The sequence below is a fragment of the Grosmannia clavigera genome (assembly GCF_000143105.1).
Source record: "Grosmannia clavigera kw1407 unplaced genomic scaffold GCSC_97, whole genome shotgun sequence".
Taxonomy (NCBI): domain Eukaryota; kingdom Fungi; phylum Ascomycota; class Sordariomycetes; order Ophiostomatales; family Ophiostomataceae; genus Leptographium; species Leptographium clavigerum.
Genome location: NW_014040560.1, coordinates 160,091 through 174,666, shown reverse-complemented (window position 1 = coordinate 174,666; position 14,576 = coordinate 160,091). Strand labels below are relative to the sequence as shown.

Sequence of the window (14,576 nt, the reverse complement as noted above, 5' to 3'; positions counted from 1 at the left end):
GCAGACACTTTAGATCACGAGAAGCCCTTTTGGCAGAGAGTACAATTTAGTGCTATAGACAAACACTCTCGACCTTTATCCTCGAATTTTGTCGAGCTATATACAAGCCGCCAGATGGGCAGACCGTAATAATAAATATAAGATAATGATGTTGCTTTATGCCTCTATATAACGGTGCACACGTGATGCCATATCTGCGTATGCGTCTAGACTGCTGCACAGCCGGCATAACGGCTGATAGCAGTCAACATGGCCTCAGCCGGGTTTCGCCCGAGGCTCTCGTAGGGGCCAGGTTCATCTTGACGATCAGTCCTGCATACTCTGGCTGCACACGAATAAGCCGCCCCAACACTCAACTGGCTGTGGAAGGCTCATGTTTTCCGATGAGAGCAGATTGTGGCCTTGCCGACAGTGCAAGGATGTGTTCTGCTCAGGCCAAACAGCGGGTAACTTGACCTCGAAGCCTCCTTGGCTCACGGCATGCTCCTCTTCTCCCGTGGCTTCCTCTCTCGGCCTATTTGTCTTGCTGGTAGGACTCTGGTCTACCATCCCTGTCCCTATCCCTGTCATCTGGACGGCAAGAACTTTCTCGCGTATTCGCGCAAAACCGCAAGAACACCTCGGACATGGTCTTCCACCCTCCGGTCCTTCCGCCGTCTGAACCACAGCAAGACAAAGATGAGAAGACACACGTCTGCGGCCAGGTGCTTGCACAGCACCCAAAAAGCCCACCCAAACCACGCCAGCGGGGCCTTCTCTCGACGCGAACGGAACTCTCGTCCGGCCGTTATGTTTTCGCGGAGCGCTGCTACCTCGGTAGCCAGCTTCACCATGGCTCTCTCCATCTTTCGGAACCACTTGTCTCCGCGGCCGAACGGCTGGCCAGAAGCCTCAGCACCGACGACACCACCCCCCTCGGCCACCTCCAGCTCTTCTTCAATGAGCCTGATGCGGTCCTCACGCTCGACCTCGTCTTCTTCGCTCATCGGGCTCAGCACTCTCAGCGGGCCGTCCAGAGTGTCCACCGTCATGTTGCCACCACCGTCGAAATAGCCACCGTAGCCGCCACTGGCCCGTCCTTGAGATTGTGCCGTGCTTGCACGGCGACGGGCGCTGTCGCCGGGCGCTCCGTACAGCGTGTCTTTCCGATAGGAGCCGGCCGAGCTGGGCGTGTGGTTGTCCTTGATCTGGTTCCAGACGAACTCGAGCTCGGCAACAAGCTCAGCCGCCGTTCTGCAGATTCAGATTGTCGACTGTCAGTTGGGTACGGATACCGCCATAGGAGCAGGGGGCAGACCCACGGTGTTGTTGCATAAGTATGCATTGTCTCTATGAGCGTCTCGATGTAGCGTCGCTTGGCCTCGGTTCGGCTGAGCCCACGTTCTGCGTTCCAGGCGTCCCACTTGTCCTGTTCTCGTCGCAGCTCGTCGGCCGTCAAGCCGGAGTGGCTGTTTGGCCGTTCCATGACGCCATCGACATCTCCTTCCATGGCTTGTTTGTAGAGCCCATACAGCCGCATCCGGTCCGCCGACGGTGGCCGAGCGGCCCCGGTTTTGGGGATCTTCTTGACCGTGTTGAGCGCATGGACGAATACGCGATCTGTTCAAAGAGGAGACTCGTTAGCCACTGTTGTGTGGAGGAGGACTTTTGGGTGGAGATTTGCCGGCATTGTTGACATACCAACGGAGTCGGCCATGATGTGTCGGAATGGCGAGAGAAAAGAGAGAGACGAAGCGATCGTTGGGGAGCACCTCGACGAGGATCACTTCTTCCCCGTGCTGTGTCTGCTCCGCCAGGCTGGAGACAGGAGGAGGCTTTCGCCGCCTAACGCGCATGCAATGGCAATGGCAATGGCAGACGGACAGAAGCGCGGCAAACTAAAAGCCGAGGATGTCGCTCAGATCACCACAAGTCGATGAAGGCGTATCACAGCACAAGGATCCCAGTCCCCTTGCCCTCTCGCCTTGGAGTTTCGTCGCTGATTTGCTAATGCTCACCGGAAGAGAAAGATGTCATCCGTCCTCTCGTTCGTCGATAGATTGCCCAACCGTTATCCTTTCATGGTGGACTGAGCTCATGGCGTATGGTCAATTCTATAGGGCAGACATGCTCCATATTTTGGCCTAAGCCTAGCCAAGCAAGCCAACTTAACTACCTCGGCGTGGAGGTGCCGGCCTGGAAAATACTAATTATTGCCGTGTGGCGCGCCAACATACAGGGGACTAGCTCCTGTATCGTGCCTGTTTTCGCGGGGAAATCAATTCTTACCGAAGCACGTGAATATCTCCTCTCTCACAAGATGGTCGATACGTGCGTATTATGTATTACTCCCAGTTGACGTCCTCCACAGTCATGACGTTCTGCCTTAAATTGAGACAGCTGTTATCATATCTTTAAAAAGTCGTACAGTTACATCTATATATGCTCAAATGTACATTTACAAGTCAGCCGTTCGTTTCGCCTGCTCTTCCTCTGACATCAAAAGTGCCTTTTTCTTGTTGATGTAAAATTTGAGTACTTTCGTGCTTAGTAATGCTTGTTGTGCTGCGTTGCTGCCAGCATCCTTTTTTGAAAGCCCGCTACCATGTCCAAGGCATTCGGATTTGCCCCATCCATCAACCCAGAGATCGATGACAAACAGTGGCAGGCCGGTGTCCTTGCACTTCCTAGGCTTGCATGGGGCATCTTCATATCGGATTTTGACAAGTTTGCATCCGATTAAATCAATAAGTTTAAGCTTCGGTGGTCTCTCAGAGGTGTGCTCCGGTCCTGTGGCTGACGATTCCAATGACGGGTTTCGGGCTCTTTCTTTGTCCCGTCTCTGATACTCTTCGCGAATGTCTTTTTCAATCGTCAATGCCCACAGCCGTTTCAGCCACTTCTGCGCACGTTCAACACCTTGCGGATCAGAGCGGATCAGAGCACCCACATAGGCCTCAAAGAGGTCTCCGTACATCTTATTTCGCTGCTCAAGGCGTGCACGTGATCCACCATCCCTGCCTTCGCCCTTGAATTCAGCAGGCAGCTTCGCTCGTTTGTCCAAGCCGTAGTGTAGCGAGTATAGTGACAGATTGGAATTGCGTAAGAGGCGCTCTCGAATCTGGGAGCACCGTCCCGGCGAAAGCAGTGGAAAAGTCTGGGATATGTATTCAGATGCCAAGTGGTAGATAAAAGCATCACCAAGAAACTCAAACACCTCGTAGCTCCGGTGCCAGTTCTTCTCCACCATTCCTTGGTGTGTGAGTGCCATTTTTTCTTGCGCAGGATCAAGAATAGGCGGAAGTGGTGGGTGACTTTCGGGAATATCTGAGAGGGTCCATTCCGTCATGGGCAAAAGGGGTCGCACTTCGTTGTCGTATGTTTTGGCGACCGGTAAAGCTGCGTCTAATATAGCCGCCGAGGTAGTTGGCGAAGACATGTCGGCCTTCTCATCTTCGGCAACCGCCTCTTCTTCACCTTGTTGTCGGAGGCTGTCAAGCTCGGACAGCATTGTCCTCAACAGCTTCTTCAACGATTTGGGCGGACCTTTTTCGATCGAGACACTTCCATCTTTCATAGACTCGAGGAGTTTCAAAACTTCTTTTGAGTGTGTGCTGACTACTCTTTTGCAGATGTCGTGGTTGTCCTTACATCGTTTCGGAGGACGGTCTGCATTATCTCCATGTTCGGCGGCCGTAGGCTCTGACTCTACCTTAGAAAGCTTCCGTTTCGTCATATTTTGAGCACATAATAATGAAAAGGAATTCTCGATTCGATAAACAGGCTATGACTTTCAGGAAAGATGATGCTGATAAATCGCGAATATGGTATAGTTGCTGTGAGTCTCGATCAAAAAATGTTAAGATTTATCGAGAAATTCGAAGTGGGCCACACTGTGACCGTGCTATGCCCCACTTTAGTTGGAACACGCAGCGCGCACCAATTAAAGTTGAGCTGGTGCTTGTTCCAATTAAAGTGGGGCATAGCACGGCTATTGGTGCCCAGAAAATCTACGAACGTTAATCGCCTCACGGCCATTGAAATGAAACGAATCTACGAAGATCGCACACCTACGCGTCGGCAATATGAGTGTCCCACGCCCCCGACTTCTGGACCTGATGAAGGTAGGCTCGACTCTACACTTCAAAGTCAGACAACGGCACCCGCTGACTCCGTACAGATCCAATGCAAGATTTTCGCGACCACATTCAACCCCGAAGGCGTACGCATGGGCAACAAGGTTCTGCGACAGAGACTTCGAGGCTCTGCCTTGGCAGCATACTACCCGAGAAGAGTAGTCACGTTCAAGGATCTGCAAAGGGGGTTTGGTCCCGATTTGATAGCGGACGATGAGCTGGACGCAGACCGGCTAGAGAGCAATGCTGGGTAAGTGCTTCTGGCTCTGCGCGGTAACAGCAAACGACAGGACTAATACCTCAACAGATTGCGCGCTCGTGGCAAGGGCCAGACAAAGAGAAGAGGTACAGCAGCAGGTACGATTTCCCGTCACTGAAAAAGATCATGTGGTGACTTTTCGGAGCTTCCGACTAACGGTGTAAGCAGATAACAAAGGGAAAGGAAAGAAATGATCCGGATAGATTTTGTGCAATACACACGGGAATACAGGAAATCAATGATACTCAATTTGACGTCGTTGGGTTGTGTGGCCTACTATCAAGAGCGTACTTCTTTGACGCTTGTCTGGTGGTCATTCAAAAAGCCTTGGCTGGCGTGTTGTTCGGCATCACTGCTCGTTCGTTCTCTTTCCACATTTGACGCGGTGTATTACGTCGGCAGCATTTAGACGTGAGAAAAATCCGAGTGGCCGGGAATTGAGAATAGCAGGCAGCTTACGCTGTCCGTCAAGCCACGGCCTCGTAAGAGCTCATTGGCATTTGCTATTTGTAGAAGTTTCGAAGCAACGAGCCGGTTTCGATCAAAGCCAAAATTACTTTTAGGCACCCCTTGCAATCGAGGAAGCCGCCATCTCGGGGAAACTTGTCACCATAACGAATACTAGATATTGTATGGCGTGTTTTCGGGGCTTCTTCCTCCCTCTCTTGCCCGGCTCAGATTATCTATTCTCTGGGTTTCTTTCCTGCTTCAGAAATTTCTCAGCATTCTTACCTTTCGCTCTTTCCTTTCATGCTTTGATTTCCACTTTCACGCCACATATTGACGTCCCTGCCCACTTCTCGAATCTCCTTTCCTCCCAAAACCACCATCCTTACACATCTTCACTCTGCCGTCCCTGTCGCCTTCCTCAAACAGACGGCGAGCGCTACGAGTGTAACCTTCCAATCTTGTGGTCTCTTTTTTTTTTGACGCGCCTTTGACGCGCTTCCTTCGTTTTCTACCCCACAGTCCAGTTTCATTGACTCGCCATTCACGTATTTATTTGACTGGCGTTAAATATCGTGTGCGCTCTCTGCATCCCACCGTCTCCTGTGTCCGTCTTTCCTTCCCTATATCTCCTGATGACAACTTTCCCCCAAGCATTTTGAGTTTCCTGATATGGTAAGAAGCTCTTCAAGAGCCGGTCGGCCTTTCCTACCAGGATACTCAGATTTTTGTGCCATATATCTTATCTGACACCTGGCTATATTCACTATTTACATCCTTTTTTGAATCTATCCATGAGACTTTGTTTTCTCCTCTTCTTTCTCTTCTTATCCCCTTTGACCCCTCTCATCACCAACTCTGCGCCCTCTTTGTTGCCACCCCCATCAAAGCATCCCCTTCTTGTCTTTCCTTTCTTTGGGTTACTAGCCGATTTAAAACGGCATCATCACTGTCAGTTACATGCCAACTGCACCAGTCATTCTAGCCTTCTAGCTCAAATTCTGTCTCTGGACAAAACTGCTGGAGGACATGTCTGCAGTTGCACCGACCGGATCGCCCCGTCAGCGTCGCCAGTCTGGCACCAAGGGTATAGGTCAGGATGAGAACGTGCTGAGAAACTCAGAAGATGCCAGTATGCAGAGCTCTCAGGTTCGTGCAAATACCGTCTGGCCGAGCTATGGTGGCAGTCCTGTTAATTTGATCCCTTCCAATAAATTGCAATTTAACGCCTGCAGAATGACGACGAAATCTGTCACTGACATGATATTCTTTTTTCAGGATTCCTTTGGCAACCTGCGAAAGGGGTTAGTGACACTGAAAACTGCGAAGCTCGCCAACCAGAAGGGGCCCAACGTATGAATCTCCGGCTCTTTCGCGTCCTGATCTCATAATCAAAGCTAATAACATTGTCTTCATAGCCGGGCTATGATTCAGGAACCTCGTCTAGCGTATATCCCATGGATACTCTCCTTGCGAAGTTGTCCGAGCAAGAGGCTGCGATCCGTGAACAGAACGATAGTATGAAAAAGAAGGCGGAGGAAGAAGCTGTTTATAGCCGGATGTCTGAGACACAATCCGTTTGCATCTCTGGCCCCATCCCCGGGACGGCTGATGGGTTCAACGGCCCTTCTGATATGATGTCAGGCTCTACAAGCATCATCACCGATGGTGATCCCGCAACATCAGAAGAGCTGCTCCGCCTCAAACTTGAACTTGCACAGGCTCAAGTCAAGATAACGCGACTTGACCATGAACTGGCGCACTCCCGGTTTGCCAAGTCGGACAACTCCAATATGATATCTTTGACTATGCCGGAGCCAGATTACCCTACACTTCCCAGATTTGATCAGCCTGTCTCTCGTTCCACCGGTGCCATTGCGGCCATGTCCGCGACCAAGCCGCTATACTCTCGAGACAATATCTGGCTACTTCCCGAAGATGGACGATCGGACACAGTGGAACCATCCACTGCCGGTACCATAGGGAGATCTCGTGGAGTTTGGCGCAACGATCCAAAACCAGCTGTCTTCCAGCATCCGTTTGCTACAGCACCACCTTCGATCCCCATGTCCGATAGTCTTCCTACCCAACCGGCATCTATCTGGCCACCCGTGCGACCTAGCAACCCAAGCTTCATGGAGTCCAGTTCCCAGATTTTCGGAGATTCATCGACTGCCATAGATGACGGCCCAAGCGGCCGCTTGACACCAGATAGCGATGTCCTCTTGCGACCCCCGTCCCGGCGTCGGGGAAGTCGACTTGACACTCACATGGTTTCCAACCAGGGCTTTGGAGGTTATGGTACTTTCAACATGGGGCAGATGCAGTATGACAGTTCGAATGAGTTTTCTTCCGGGGGCAGCTCTCAGATACTCAATGCTGGAATGTTTCCCCAATATCAACAGCAGCCTATTGGTACTCCGTTGTCTCCTCACGCAACAGAGTTCAGCGCAGGCACTGGACCGCCTTGGAAGAACGAGGTAGGTTGTTCAGATATGGAGAAGGCTGATCTTGATTTAGGGGTGGCGTCACTAATTATTTTCCAGAATTCTCTCTCCGAAAATCCAACATTTGTGCCTACGACGGAGCCACTGAACTACCGTCGGCTACTCGACCGCAACGTCAACTGCAACTGGAAGTACATTGTAGACAAGATTGTTTGCAACAATGACCAACAGGCGTCTATCTTTCTGCAACAAAAACTGAAAGTTGGCACTACCGATCAGAAGTATGACATTGTGGAGGCCATTGTTTCCCAGGCATACCCCTTGATGATCAACCGCTTTGGCAACTTTTTAGTTCAGCGTTGCTTTGAACACGGTGCACCGGAGCAAATCGTCAAAATCGCAGAGGCTATCCGTGGAAACACGCTCAATCTCTCTATGGATCCATTTGGATGTCATGTGGTCCAGAAGGCGTTTGACTCAGTCACTGAAGACTACAAGGCGATTATGGTACATGAGCTGCTCCGACGCATTCCGGAAACGGTTATTCACCGTTATGCTTGCCATGTCTGGCAGAAGCTTTTTGAGCTGCGATGGAATGACTCGCCTCCCCAGATTATGAAATACGTCAATGAAGCACTGTGCGGTATGTGGCACGAGGTTGCTCTCGGGGAAACCGGTAGCCTTGTGGTGCAGAACATCTTTGAAAACTGTCTGGAGGAAGACAAGGTATGTGATCCTATAAATTTCCAGGGGTTCGTTCTGAAACTGATACTCAAAGCGTCCATGCATCGAGGAGGTTCTGGGAAACATTGATGTTGTTGCTCATGGCCAATTTGGCAACTGGTGCATCCAGCACATATGCGAGCATGGCGCGCCGAACGATCGCGGCCGGGCGATTGACCATGTTGTCCACTACGCTGCCGAGTACAGCATGGACCAGTTTGCATCCAAGGTAGTGGAAAAGTGTCTGAAAATTGGCGGTGCCGAATTCTTGGGCCGCTATTTAGACCGTGTCTGCGAGGGACGAGTTGATCGGCCACGCATCCCGCTCATCGACATAGCCAGCGACCAGTATGGCAACTACCTGATCCAGTACGTATTGACGCATGCGAATCCGCAGCACCGAGAGGTTGTCGCAGCACACATCCGGAAGCACATGGTATCGCTCCGAGGATCGAAGTTTGGATCCCGAGTCGGCATGCTCTGCACGAATCCAGCCGTTGCAACTCGGCCTGGTCCAGGAGTAGGGCCATCCGTTGGGCGTCTGCCTCCGAGATACAGTGGGTATAGGTGAAGTATGTTGGATATTTGGCGCCGCTTCTATCCTGTCGGCATCTGGCGGGCTTCAGTCTTGCTCGACTGACGATCAATATTTTCGAATGCAGGCTCTGCACGGCATCGCTACCGACAAGCAGCTTGACCGGCTCTATTCGGTCTTTATGATGATTTTTACAGGCTCTTCATCCAGTTTGTCCTCGTTGTTCTATCTTTTTCTTCTTTACTCGTTACTTCCAGCCATGCAAGCAATTTTCGCGGTGTATTCTGACCCGGAGTTTCGACGACGGTGAGATCTCTTATAACGAGCATCTTCCCTAGCAACCATCTACGAATCCCTCGACATCCTACGCTCGGAAGGCTACAGCCCCAACCAAGTGCTTTGGACACAACATGGTTATGGTTTTTGCAATATTGAACGTTGTACTATTGTCAAACGTCGTGTGTGTTATTATGCCTGTATTTTTTCGTGAGCTACACGGATTTTGCCTGGAAAGCATGTCTGAGTCAGAGGAGGCAGCCACTTGGTGAAGCTACCACTCTACAATGACGCGAAAAGGCCTTCTGGGGTGCTAGGCAAGTGATGATAGTATGCGGCGCTGAGAGCAGGTGGACACGTTCTTTTTTTGTCGTATTCGCCAGAAAACGGGAGAGAAATTTTTTTTTTTCTTTCTTATTTAATCATTGTATTCACTGTAAATGAGAAGCTATTATCTACACGAAGGTGGAAGAAGTAGGTTGCAAGCTTATGAGCTGCAGCTGCACTGCATTGCCCTGTCTTTCTGGGGTACATCCTGGGTCCAGCGAGTTTCCTCGTCGGGATCCCCGAGATAGATCTGGCCGTCAAAGGATTGGCCGTGCCAGGAGTCGGAAAAGGGATGCAAGGCCATGTGGGTGATGCGGCGCAGGACGTCGCGGTCGTTGTCCTTTTCGACACGGCGGATGAGCTCGTCGAGGATCCAGCCACGGGGTGTGAAGTTGGGGTTGACGGCCTTCATGGCGCGGATGCGGGCGTCGTCGTCGGGGTAGGAGTGTTGGGCGAGGAGGCGTTCGCGCCACTGGGCGAGCCAGCGGGCGATCTGACGGCGGGCATCGTCCTTATCGAGGGCGGATTCGAGGCCATCACGATAGAAGAAGATGTCGGCAGCGGCGAGGCGTTCAGGATCGTCGGCGAGGTCTTGGAGGCGGAGGCTGCTGAGACGGCGGAAGAAGAGGTTGAAGTCGAGGGCGAGGGATTGCATGAGGTCGAGAAGGGCGAGTAGGAGGGGGTCGATGTCGGCGTCTGCAGCCAATTGTTCTAGGCTGGGCGGTGATAGGCCGAGACGGGCGGCAAAGAGGCGTTTGTATTCGGCGAGGAAGAGGGTCTTGTACTCGTCGGCAGAGCGCAAGATGACGTTTTCAGCGTGTGCCGAGAGGACGTCGGCGGCGAGCTGTACGGCTTCTTTGGGAGGTGTGGCAGTGATATCTCCCTCAGCAGCAGCATCCAGTGTGGCCAAGCCAGTGATTCCCCCCTCGACAAAGGCTGGATGGTCGACGCGGTCGGCGGCAGCGATGAGCTCGCCAAGGGCCTCACCGAAGCGGACGAGGTTCCACGACACGACCGACGGCTGGTTCTTGTAGCTGTACCGGCGGCTATCGTCGTCGTGGTTGGGCGTGTAATCGGGGTCGAAGTTGTCGAGAAAGGCAAAGGGGCCAAAGTCCATGGAGAGTCCAACGAGCGATGTGTTGTCAGTGTTGAGCACGCCGTTCATGAAGCCGTACGCCTGCCAGCGCGCGACGGTGATGGCATTGCGCCGCACGACCTCGCGGTACAGCCGGGCGAACCGGTTTTCGGCCGCATCAAGGGGGCCTTCAGTCGTCGTGAGGGGGACATTGCGGGGAGGAGAGAGAGTGGAGGTCAGATCGTCGCTCACACGTCCCGGCAGCTTGTCCCACCCGCCAAAGACGGTCTCGGCGGCATAAGTGGCCAGCTGGCGCGTCAGCTTAGCGTCACCACGGGCACGCAGCAGGTCAAACGTGCCGAGGCGCAGCCATGACTCGGCAAAGCGCACCACCACGGCCGCCGGCTCCAAACGTTCGCGATGGACCAGCACCTCGGGCAGCAGGGTCAGGGCCAGGGCCCGCGTCGATGGGATGTGCAGCGCGTGCAGCGCCTCGCTGGCGACAAACTCGCGGATGCTGCTGCGCAGGACGGCTCGGCCGTCGGCGAAACGGCTGTAGGGCGTGATACCGGCGCCCTTGAGCTGGATCTCGTAGGAGGGGGTGGAGGGCGATAATGGCGAGAAAGACGAGGATGCTAGAGACGAAGACAACGACTGGATTGGCACCTCAAACAGGGAAATGGCCCGGCCGTCGCCCAGCTGGCCGGCCCACTGGCCAAACTGGAAGCCGCCATAGCACTGGGCCCAGGGATAGTGGAAGCGAGCCTGTTCGTCGTCTTTTCCGCCTTTTTCTTCTCCCGAGTCCCATCCCCAAAGCCGGTTCCCGGCCGCGGTCTGCCGAAAGTCCTCCGTCTGCGCCTCGCCCGGCCGTAGACCCAGATCGCGCAGCGCCGCCGGTGACACGGCCAGCAGCTCCGGGTCGTCCTGCTCCTCGGGCCGGACCCACGAAAACAGGGCGCCGCGGACGAGGCGCGGCTGGATGTCGTCGCGCGGCGTGTTGTGCGAGGCGGCCGGCGTGGGAAAGTGCGGGTCGGTCGGCAACGACTGGGTGAAGCGCCAGGTTTTGGGCAGGGAGGCCAGGGTGTGACTAGGAAGGGTGGAGGAGGTAGGGGGGGCAGAGGGCGTGGGGGTGGGAGCGGATATGGGAGAAGGATCTGAAGGGGCCATGGAGGAAGAGTAGACCCGCACGAGGCTGAGGGAGAGAGAGGGAGCAGCGGCACGGTAGGTGGCCGTTCTGCAGAGCATAAGGAGGTGAATGAAGCGAGGTGAGATGAGGTGAGGTGAGGTGAAGTGAGGTGAGGTGAGGTGAAGTGAAGTAAGAGGCGAGGAGACGATGAGACAACAAGAGACGAGTTAAGAGACAAGTTGAGAGATGAGACAAGAATCAAGACAATAGAACAAGAAACAAGACTAGGCAATAGACGAGACACTAGACTAATCAAGGTAAACAACCACCCAGGAAAGAGACGCAAACTGGAATTGAAAACTAACAATTATACTTGTATCTTACTCCGTATAATCAACAATTAACAATACCCGTACCCTACTCAACCATATACATATCCACTAACCGAGGCACCACAACTGCTGCAACTCTCAAGCCCCGCGACCATGGCGTCATCGAGACGGCGACAGCCCCGCCACCACAGGAAGGAGCGAGCTAGGTGCAGTGCAGCATTACTAATACATGCGTTTTCGTAAAAACCAATACCCGCAGCGACTGTTCTTTCCATCGTGCCCCACGTCTCTTATAAGGTATAACCAGGGCCTCTCCTATGTCTGCTCTGCTCATCCGACCTATCGTGCTCGCTCGTGCTCCTGTGCTCTCCCAGACCCGATTCCGTCTTGCCCCGACCGTGCGCTCTTTCCGTCTATCCGCCATGGCCTCTCCCAACGTCCCCACGCTCAAGCTCAACGATGGCCACGAGCTGCCTGTGCTGGCCTACGGCCTCGGCACCGCTAACTACAAGGGCACCCGCAAGGAGTTTGACCAGAAGATCGTCGACAGCACCGTGACCGCCATCAAGCTGGGCTACACCCATCTGGACGGAGCCGAGGGTGAGTTTACCCTCTTCTCCCCTCTCCCTCGTTCCTCTGCCCCTCTCTTTCTTTACATCCTCACCCACCCTCTCCACCTTCTTCTCCCCACCTTTACCTCACCCCCACTACCTCCGCCCCATTAACACTCCCAGTCTACGGCAACGAAGACGAGCTCGGCGCCGCCATCAAGGCCGGCGGCGTCGCCCGCGAGAAGCTCTACGTCGTCACCAAGTACGATCCCAAGCCGACCGGCTCGGTCGAGGACGCCTTTGCCCTCTCGCTCCAGAAGCTCGGCGTCGACTACGTCGACCTCTACCTCATTCACTCGCCCTACTGGAAGGGCGTCACCCCCCAGCAGCTGCAGTCACGCTGGGCCGAGCTCGAGGCCATCCAGGCTTCCGGCCGTGCCCGCTCCATCGGCCTGTCCAACTTCCTCCAGGAGCACGTCGAGCACGTCCTCGCTACCGCAAAGGTCGTTCCCGCCATCGACCAGATCGAGTTCCACCCCTACCTGCAGCACGGCGACCTCGTCCCCTACCTGCACAAGCACGGCATCGCCGTCTCTGCCTACGCACCCCTGACCGCCATCATGCGCGCCAGCCCAGGCCCCCTCGATCCTACCTACGCCCAGCTGGCCGCCAAGTACGGCGTTTCCGACAGCGCTGTCGCCCTCCGCTGGGCAATCGACCGCGGCATCGTCGCCATCACCACCAGCTCCAGCGAGAAGCGCCTCCAAAGCTACCTGACCGATCTCGCCTCCTTCCAGCTGACCGTCGCCGAGGTCGACGCCATCTCCAACATCGGCCACGAGAAACACTTCCGTGCCTTCTGGACCGCCCAGTTTGCCCCAGAGGACCGCAGCTGAGGGACTAGAGAGATATGAAATCGGATTAGTCAGCACTTCAACTCGACGACTGTACAAAGTAGATATCGTTGATGAAGTCGTTGCCTGAACGAATACACGAACAAAATTATACAAGCATGAACCTGCCCACCGTCATAGCTCATCATCTGAATCTGTATTGCTACCCTGGCGGAGAGGCCGTGCCGGCGTCGGTGCCTTTCGTGTCTGGCCAAGAGGAATGCTGCGGCGTGGTGGCGGCGCCTCTGCCGCTACGACTGCCTCTGCTGTTGTGGGTCGTGGCTTCACTCCCGCTGCTATCTTGTCCCCACCCCCTTGACTCTCCTCCTTCACCTCCACATCCATGGGATCGCCTGCCTCACTGTCCGTAGAGCCGTTGTCGTCGTCGTTCTCCGTCGTTCGGTCCTCATCCTCACTGTCTGCGTCCTTCTCGACCGGATTTGGTGCGGCTTCAGCACGGGATGTAGACCTCTCGAATCCGTCATCCACGTCTGATTCTTCCTCGGACGACGCCGCGGCTGGCCGCTTCGTCCCTCGCCTCACCGGGCGGGCTGCCGTGGTGGCAGCAGATTTGGACCGGGATGTGCGCTGGCTGGATCGAGCCGCTGGCGGGGGAGACTCCTCTTCCTGCTTAATCTCCTTCCTCTCGTCCACGGAAGCAGCATCCTCCACCTTGCCGCCGGCATACGACGACAACAGCCGCTGCTGCACCCGGATCTTGACCTTCTTCTCGTTGAGCAGCATGCAGAACTTTTCCAAAAGGGCATTCTCATCTTCCTCCTTGGCTGCTAGGAACTCCTCGAGCTGCTGGCGGAGCTCATCTACCGACTTTTCCAGCTTGTCTCGCTCTGCTATGGTCTCGGCCAGCAGCTGCTGGGCCTGAGCCCTGCTGCGAACTATCTCTCCGCACCATTCATACAGCTCAATGTCCTCATCCCCGTTGTATGCCAGAGACAACGTGCCGAGGCGTTGCTAGAGACAAGTGTCAGCATAAACACAAACGAGAGCGCGAATCCAAGCGGCGTACTGTAATGTTCTCGATCCGTCTCCGGATCATTATTGTCAGCGTAGACTCTTCCTCGACCGTGGCCGTCGCATCCACATTGGCGAACGGTCCCTGGTCTAGCAGGACAGATGCGAGCGATTGCTCCCACTCGGCGGCGGTACATGGCGCGGTCTTCACCCGCAACTTGTCGATTCGACTGTGCCGCACTGGTGTTGAGAGTCAGAACAAATATACCTGCTACCCGTTCCAGAGTAAACAAGGCAGGGGCCCACCCAAAGACGGCCAAAACTTACGCGTTAAAACATATGGAGCCACGCCCTCGGTCGCCGCCAATTTCACATCAAACGGCCCTGAGCTGGGGATGGTTGGCGACACGCGGACGAGGACAAAGGACCCTTCCTCGTCAGAGCGGGGAATCCTCACCACATGGGGTGACTCTTCGGCCATAGCGGGCGTTTGACACA

General features: G+C 54.5%; 7 protein-coding genes across 7 annotated transcripts; 3 read left to right on the top strand and 4 right to left on the bottom strand.

The window, feature by feature from the left end:
- Positions 1–566: 566 nt before the first annotated feature.
- Positions 567–1,696, bottom strand: CMQ_4719 (acyl-binding protein family; the record flags this gene model as incomplete). The annotated part of the gene is made up of 3 exons (XM_014312875.1): positions 567–1,233; positions 1,302–1,599; positions 1,681–1,696. 3 exons carry the CDS (start codon positions 1,694–1,696, stop codon positions 567–569), a joined length of 981 nt encoding a protein of 326 aa, XP_014168350.1.
- A 741-nt stretch (positions 1,697–2,437) lies between these two features.
- Positions 2,438–3,556, bottom strand: CMQ_4826 (nucleolar rnase; the record flags this gene model as incomplete). Its single annotated transcript, XM_014312982.1, has 1 exon — positions 2,438–3,556. One exon carries the CDS (start codon positions 3,554–3,556, stop codon positions 2,438–2,440), a length of 1,119 nt encoding a protein of 372 aa, XP_014168457.1.
- A 508-nt stretch (positions 3,557–4,064) lies between these two features.
- Positions 4,065–8,515, top strand: CMQ_4603 (pumilio-family RNA-binding repeat protein; the record flags this gene model as incomplete). Its single annotated transcript, XM_014312759.1, has 9 exons — positions 4,065–4,103; positions 4,160–4,365; positions 4,423–4,472; positions 5,861–5,970; positions 6,100–6,174; positions 6,240–7,301; positions 7,368–7,994; positions 8,047–8,339; positions 8,389–8,515. 9 exons carry the CDS (start codon positions 4,065–4,067, stop codon positions 8,513–8,515), a joined length of 2,589 nt encoding a protein of 862 aa, XP_014168234.1.
- A 774-nt stretch (positions 8,516–9,289) lies between these two features.
- Positions 9,290–11,449, bottom strand: CMQ_4775 (uncharacterized protein; the record flags this gene model as incomplete). Its single annotated transcript, XM_014312931.1, has 1 exon — positions 9,290–11,449. The coding sequence occupies one exon, from the start codon at positions 11,447–11,449 to the stop codon at positions 9,290–9,292; it is 2,160 nt and encodes a 719-aa protein (XP_014168406.1).
- Positions 11,450–11,979: 530 nt separating this feature from the next.
- On the top strand, positions 11,980–13,109 carry CMQ_4264 (aldo-keto reductase family 1 member c13; the record flags this gene model as incomplete). Its single annotated transcript, XM_014312420.1, has 2 exons — positions 11,980–12,262; positions 12,397–13,109. The coding sequence occupies 2 exons, from the start codon at positions 11,980–11,982 to the stop codon at positions 13,107–13,109; spliced, it is 996 nt and encodes a 331-aa protein (XP_014167895.1).
- Positions 13,110–13,241: 132 nt separating this feature from the next.
- On the bottom strand, positions 13,242–14,559 carry CMQ_4688 (uncharacterized protein; the record flags this gene model as incomplete). Its single annotated transcript, XM_014312844.1, has 3 exons — positions 13,242–14,078; positions 14,134–14,318; positions 14,406–14,559. The coding sequence occupies 3 exons, from the start codon at positions 14,557–14,559 to the stop codon at positions 13,242–13,244; spliced, it is 1,176 nt and encodes a 391-aa protein (XP_014168319.1).
- On the top strand, positions 14,138–14,572 carry CMQ_4350 (uncharacterized protein; the record flags this gene model as incomplete). Its single annotated transcript, XM_014312506.1, has 1 exon — positions 14,138–14,572. One exon carries the CDS (start codon positions 14,138–14,140, stop codon positions 14,570–14,572), a length of 435 nt encoding a protein of 144 aa, XP_014167981.1.
- Between the last annotated feature and the right edge of the window lie 4 nt (positions 14,573–14,576).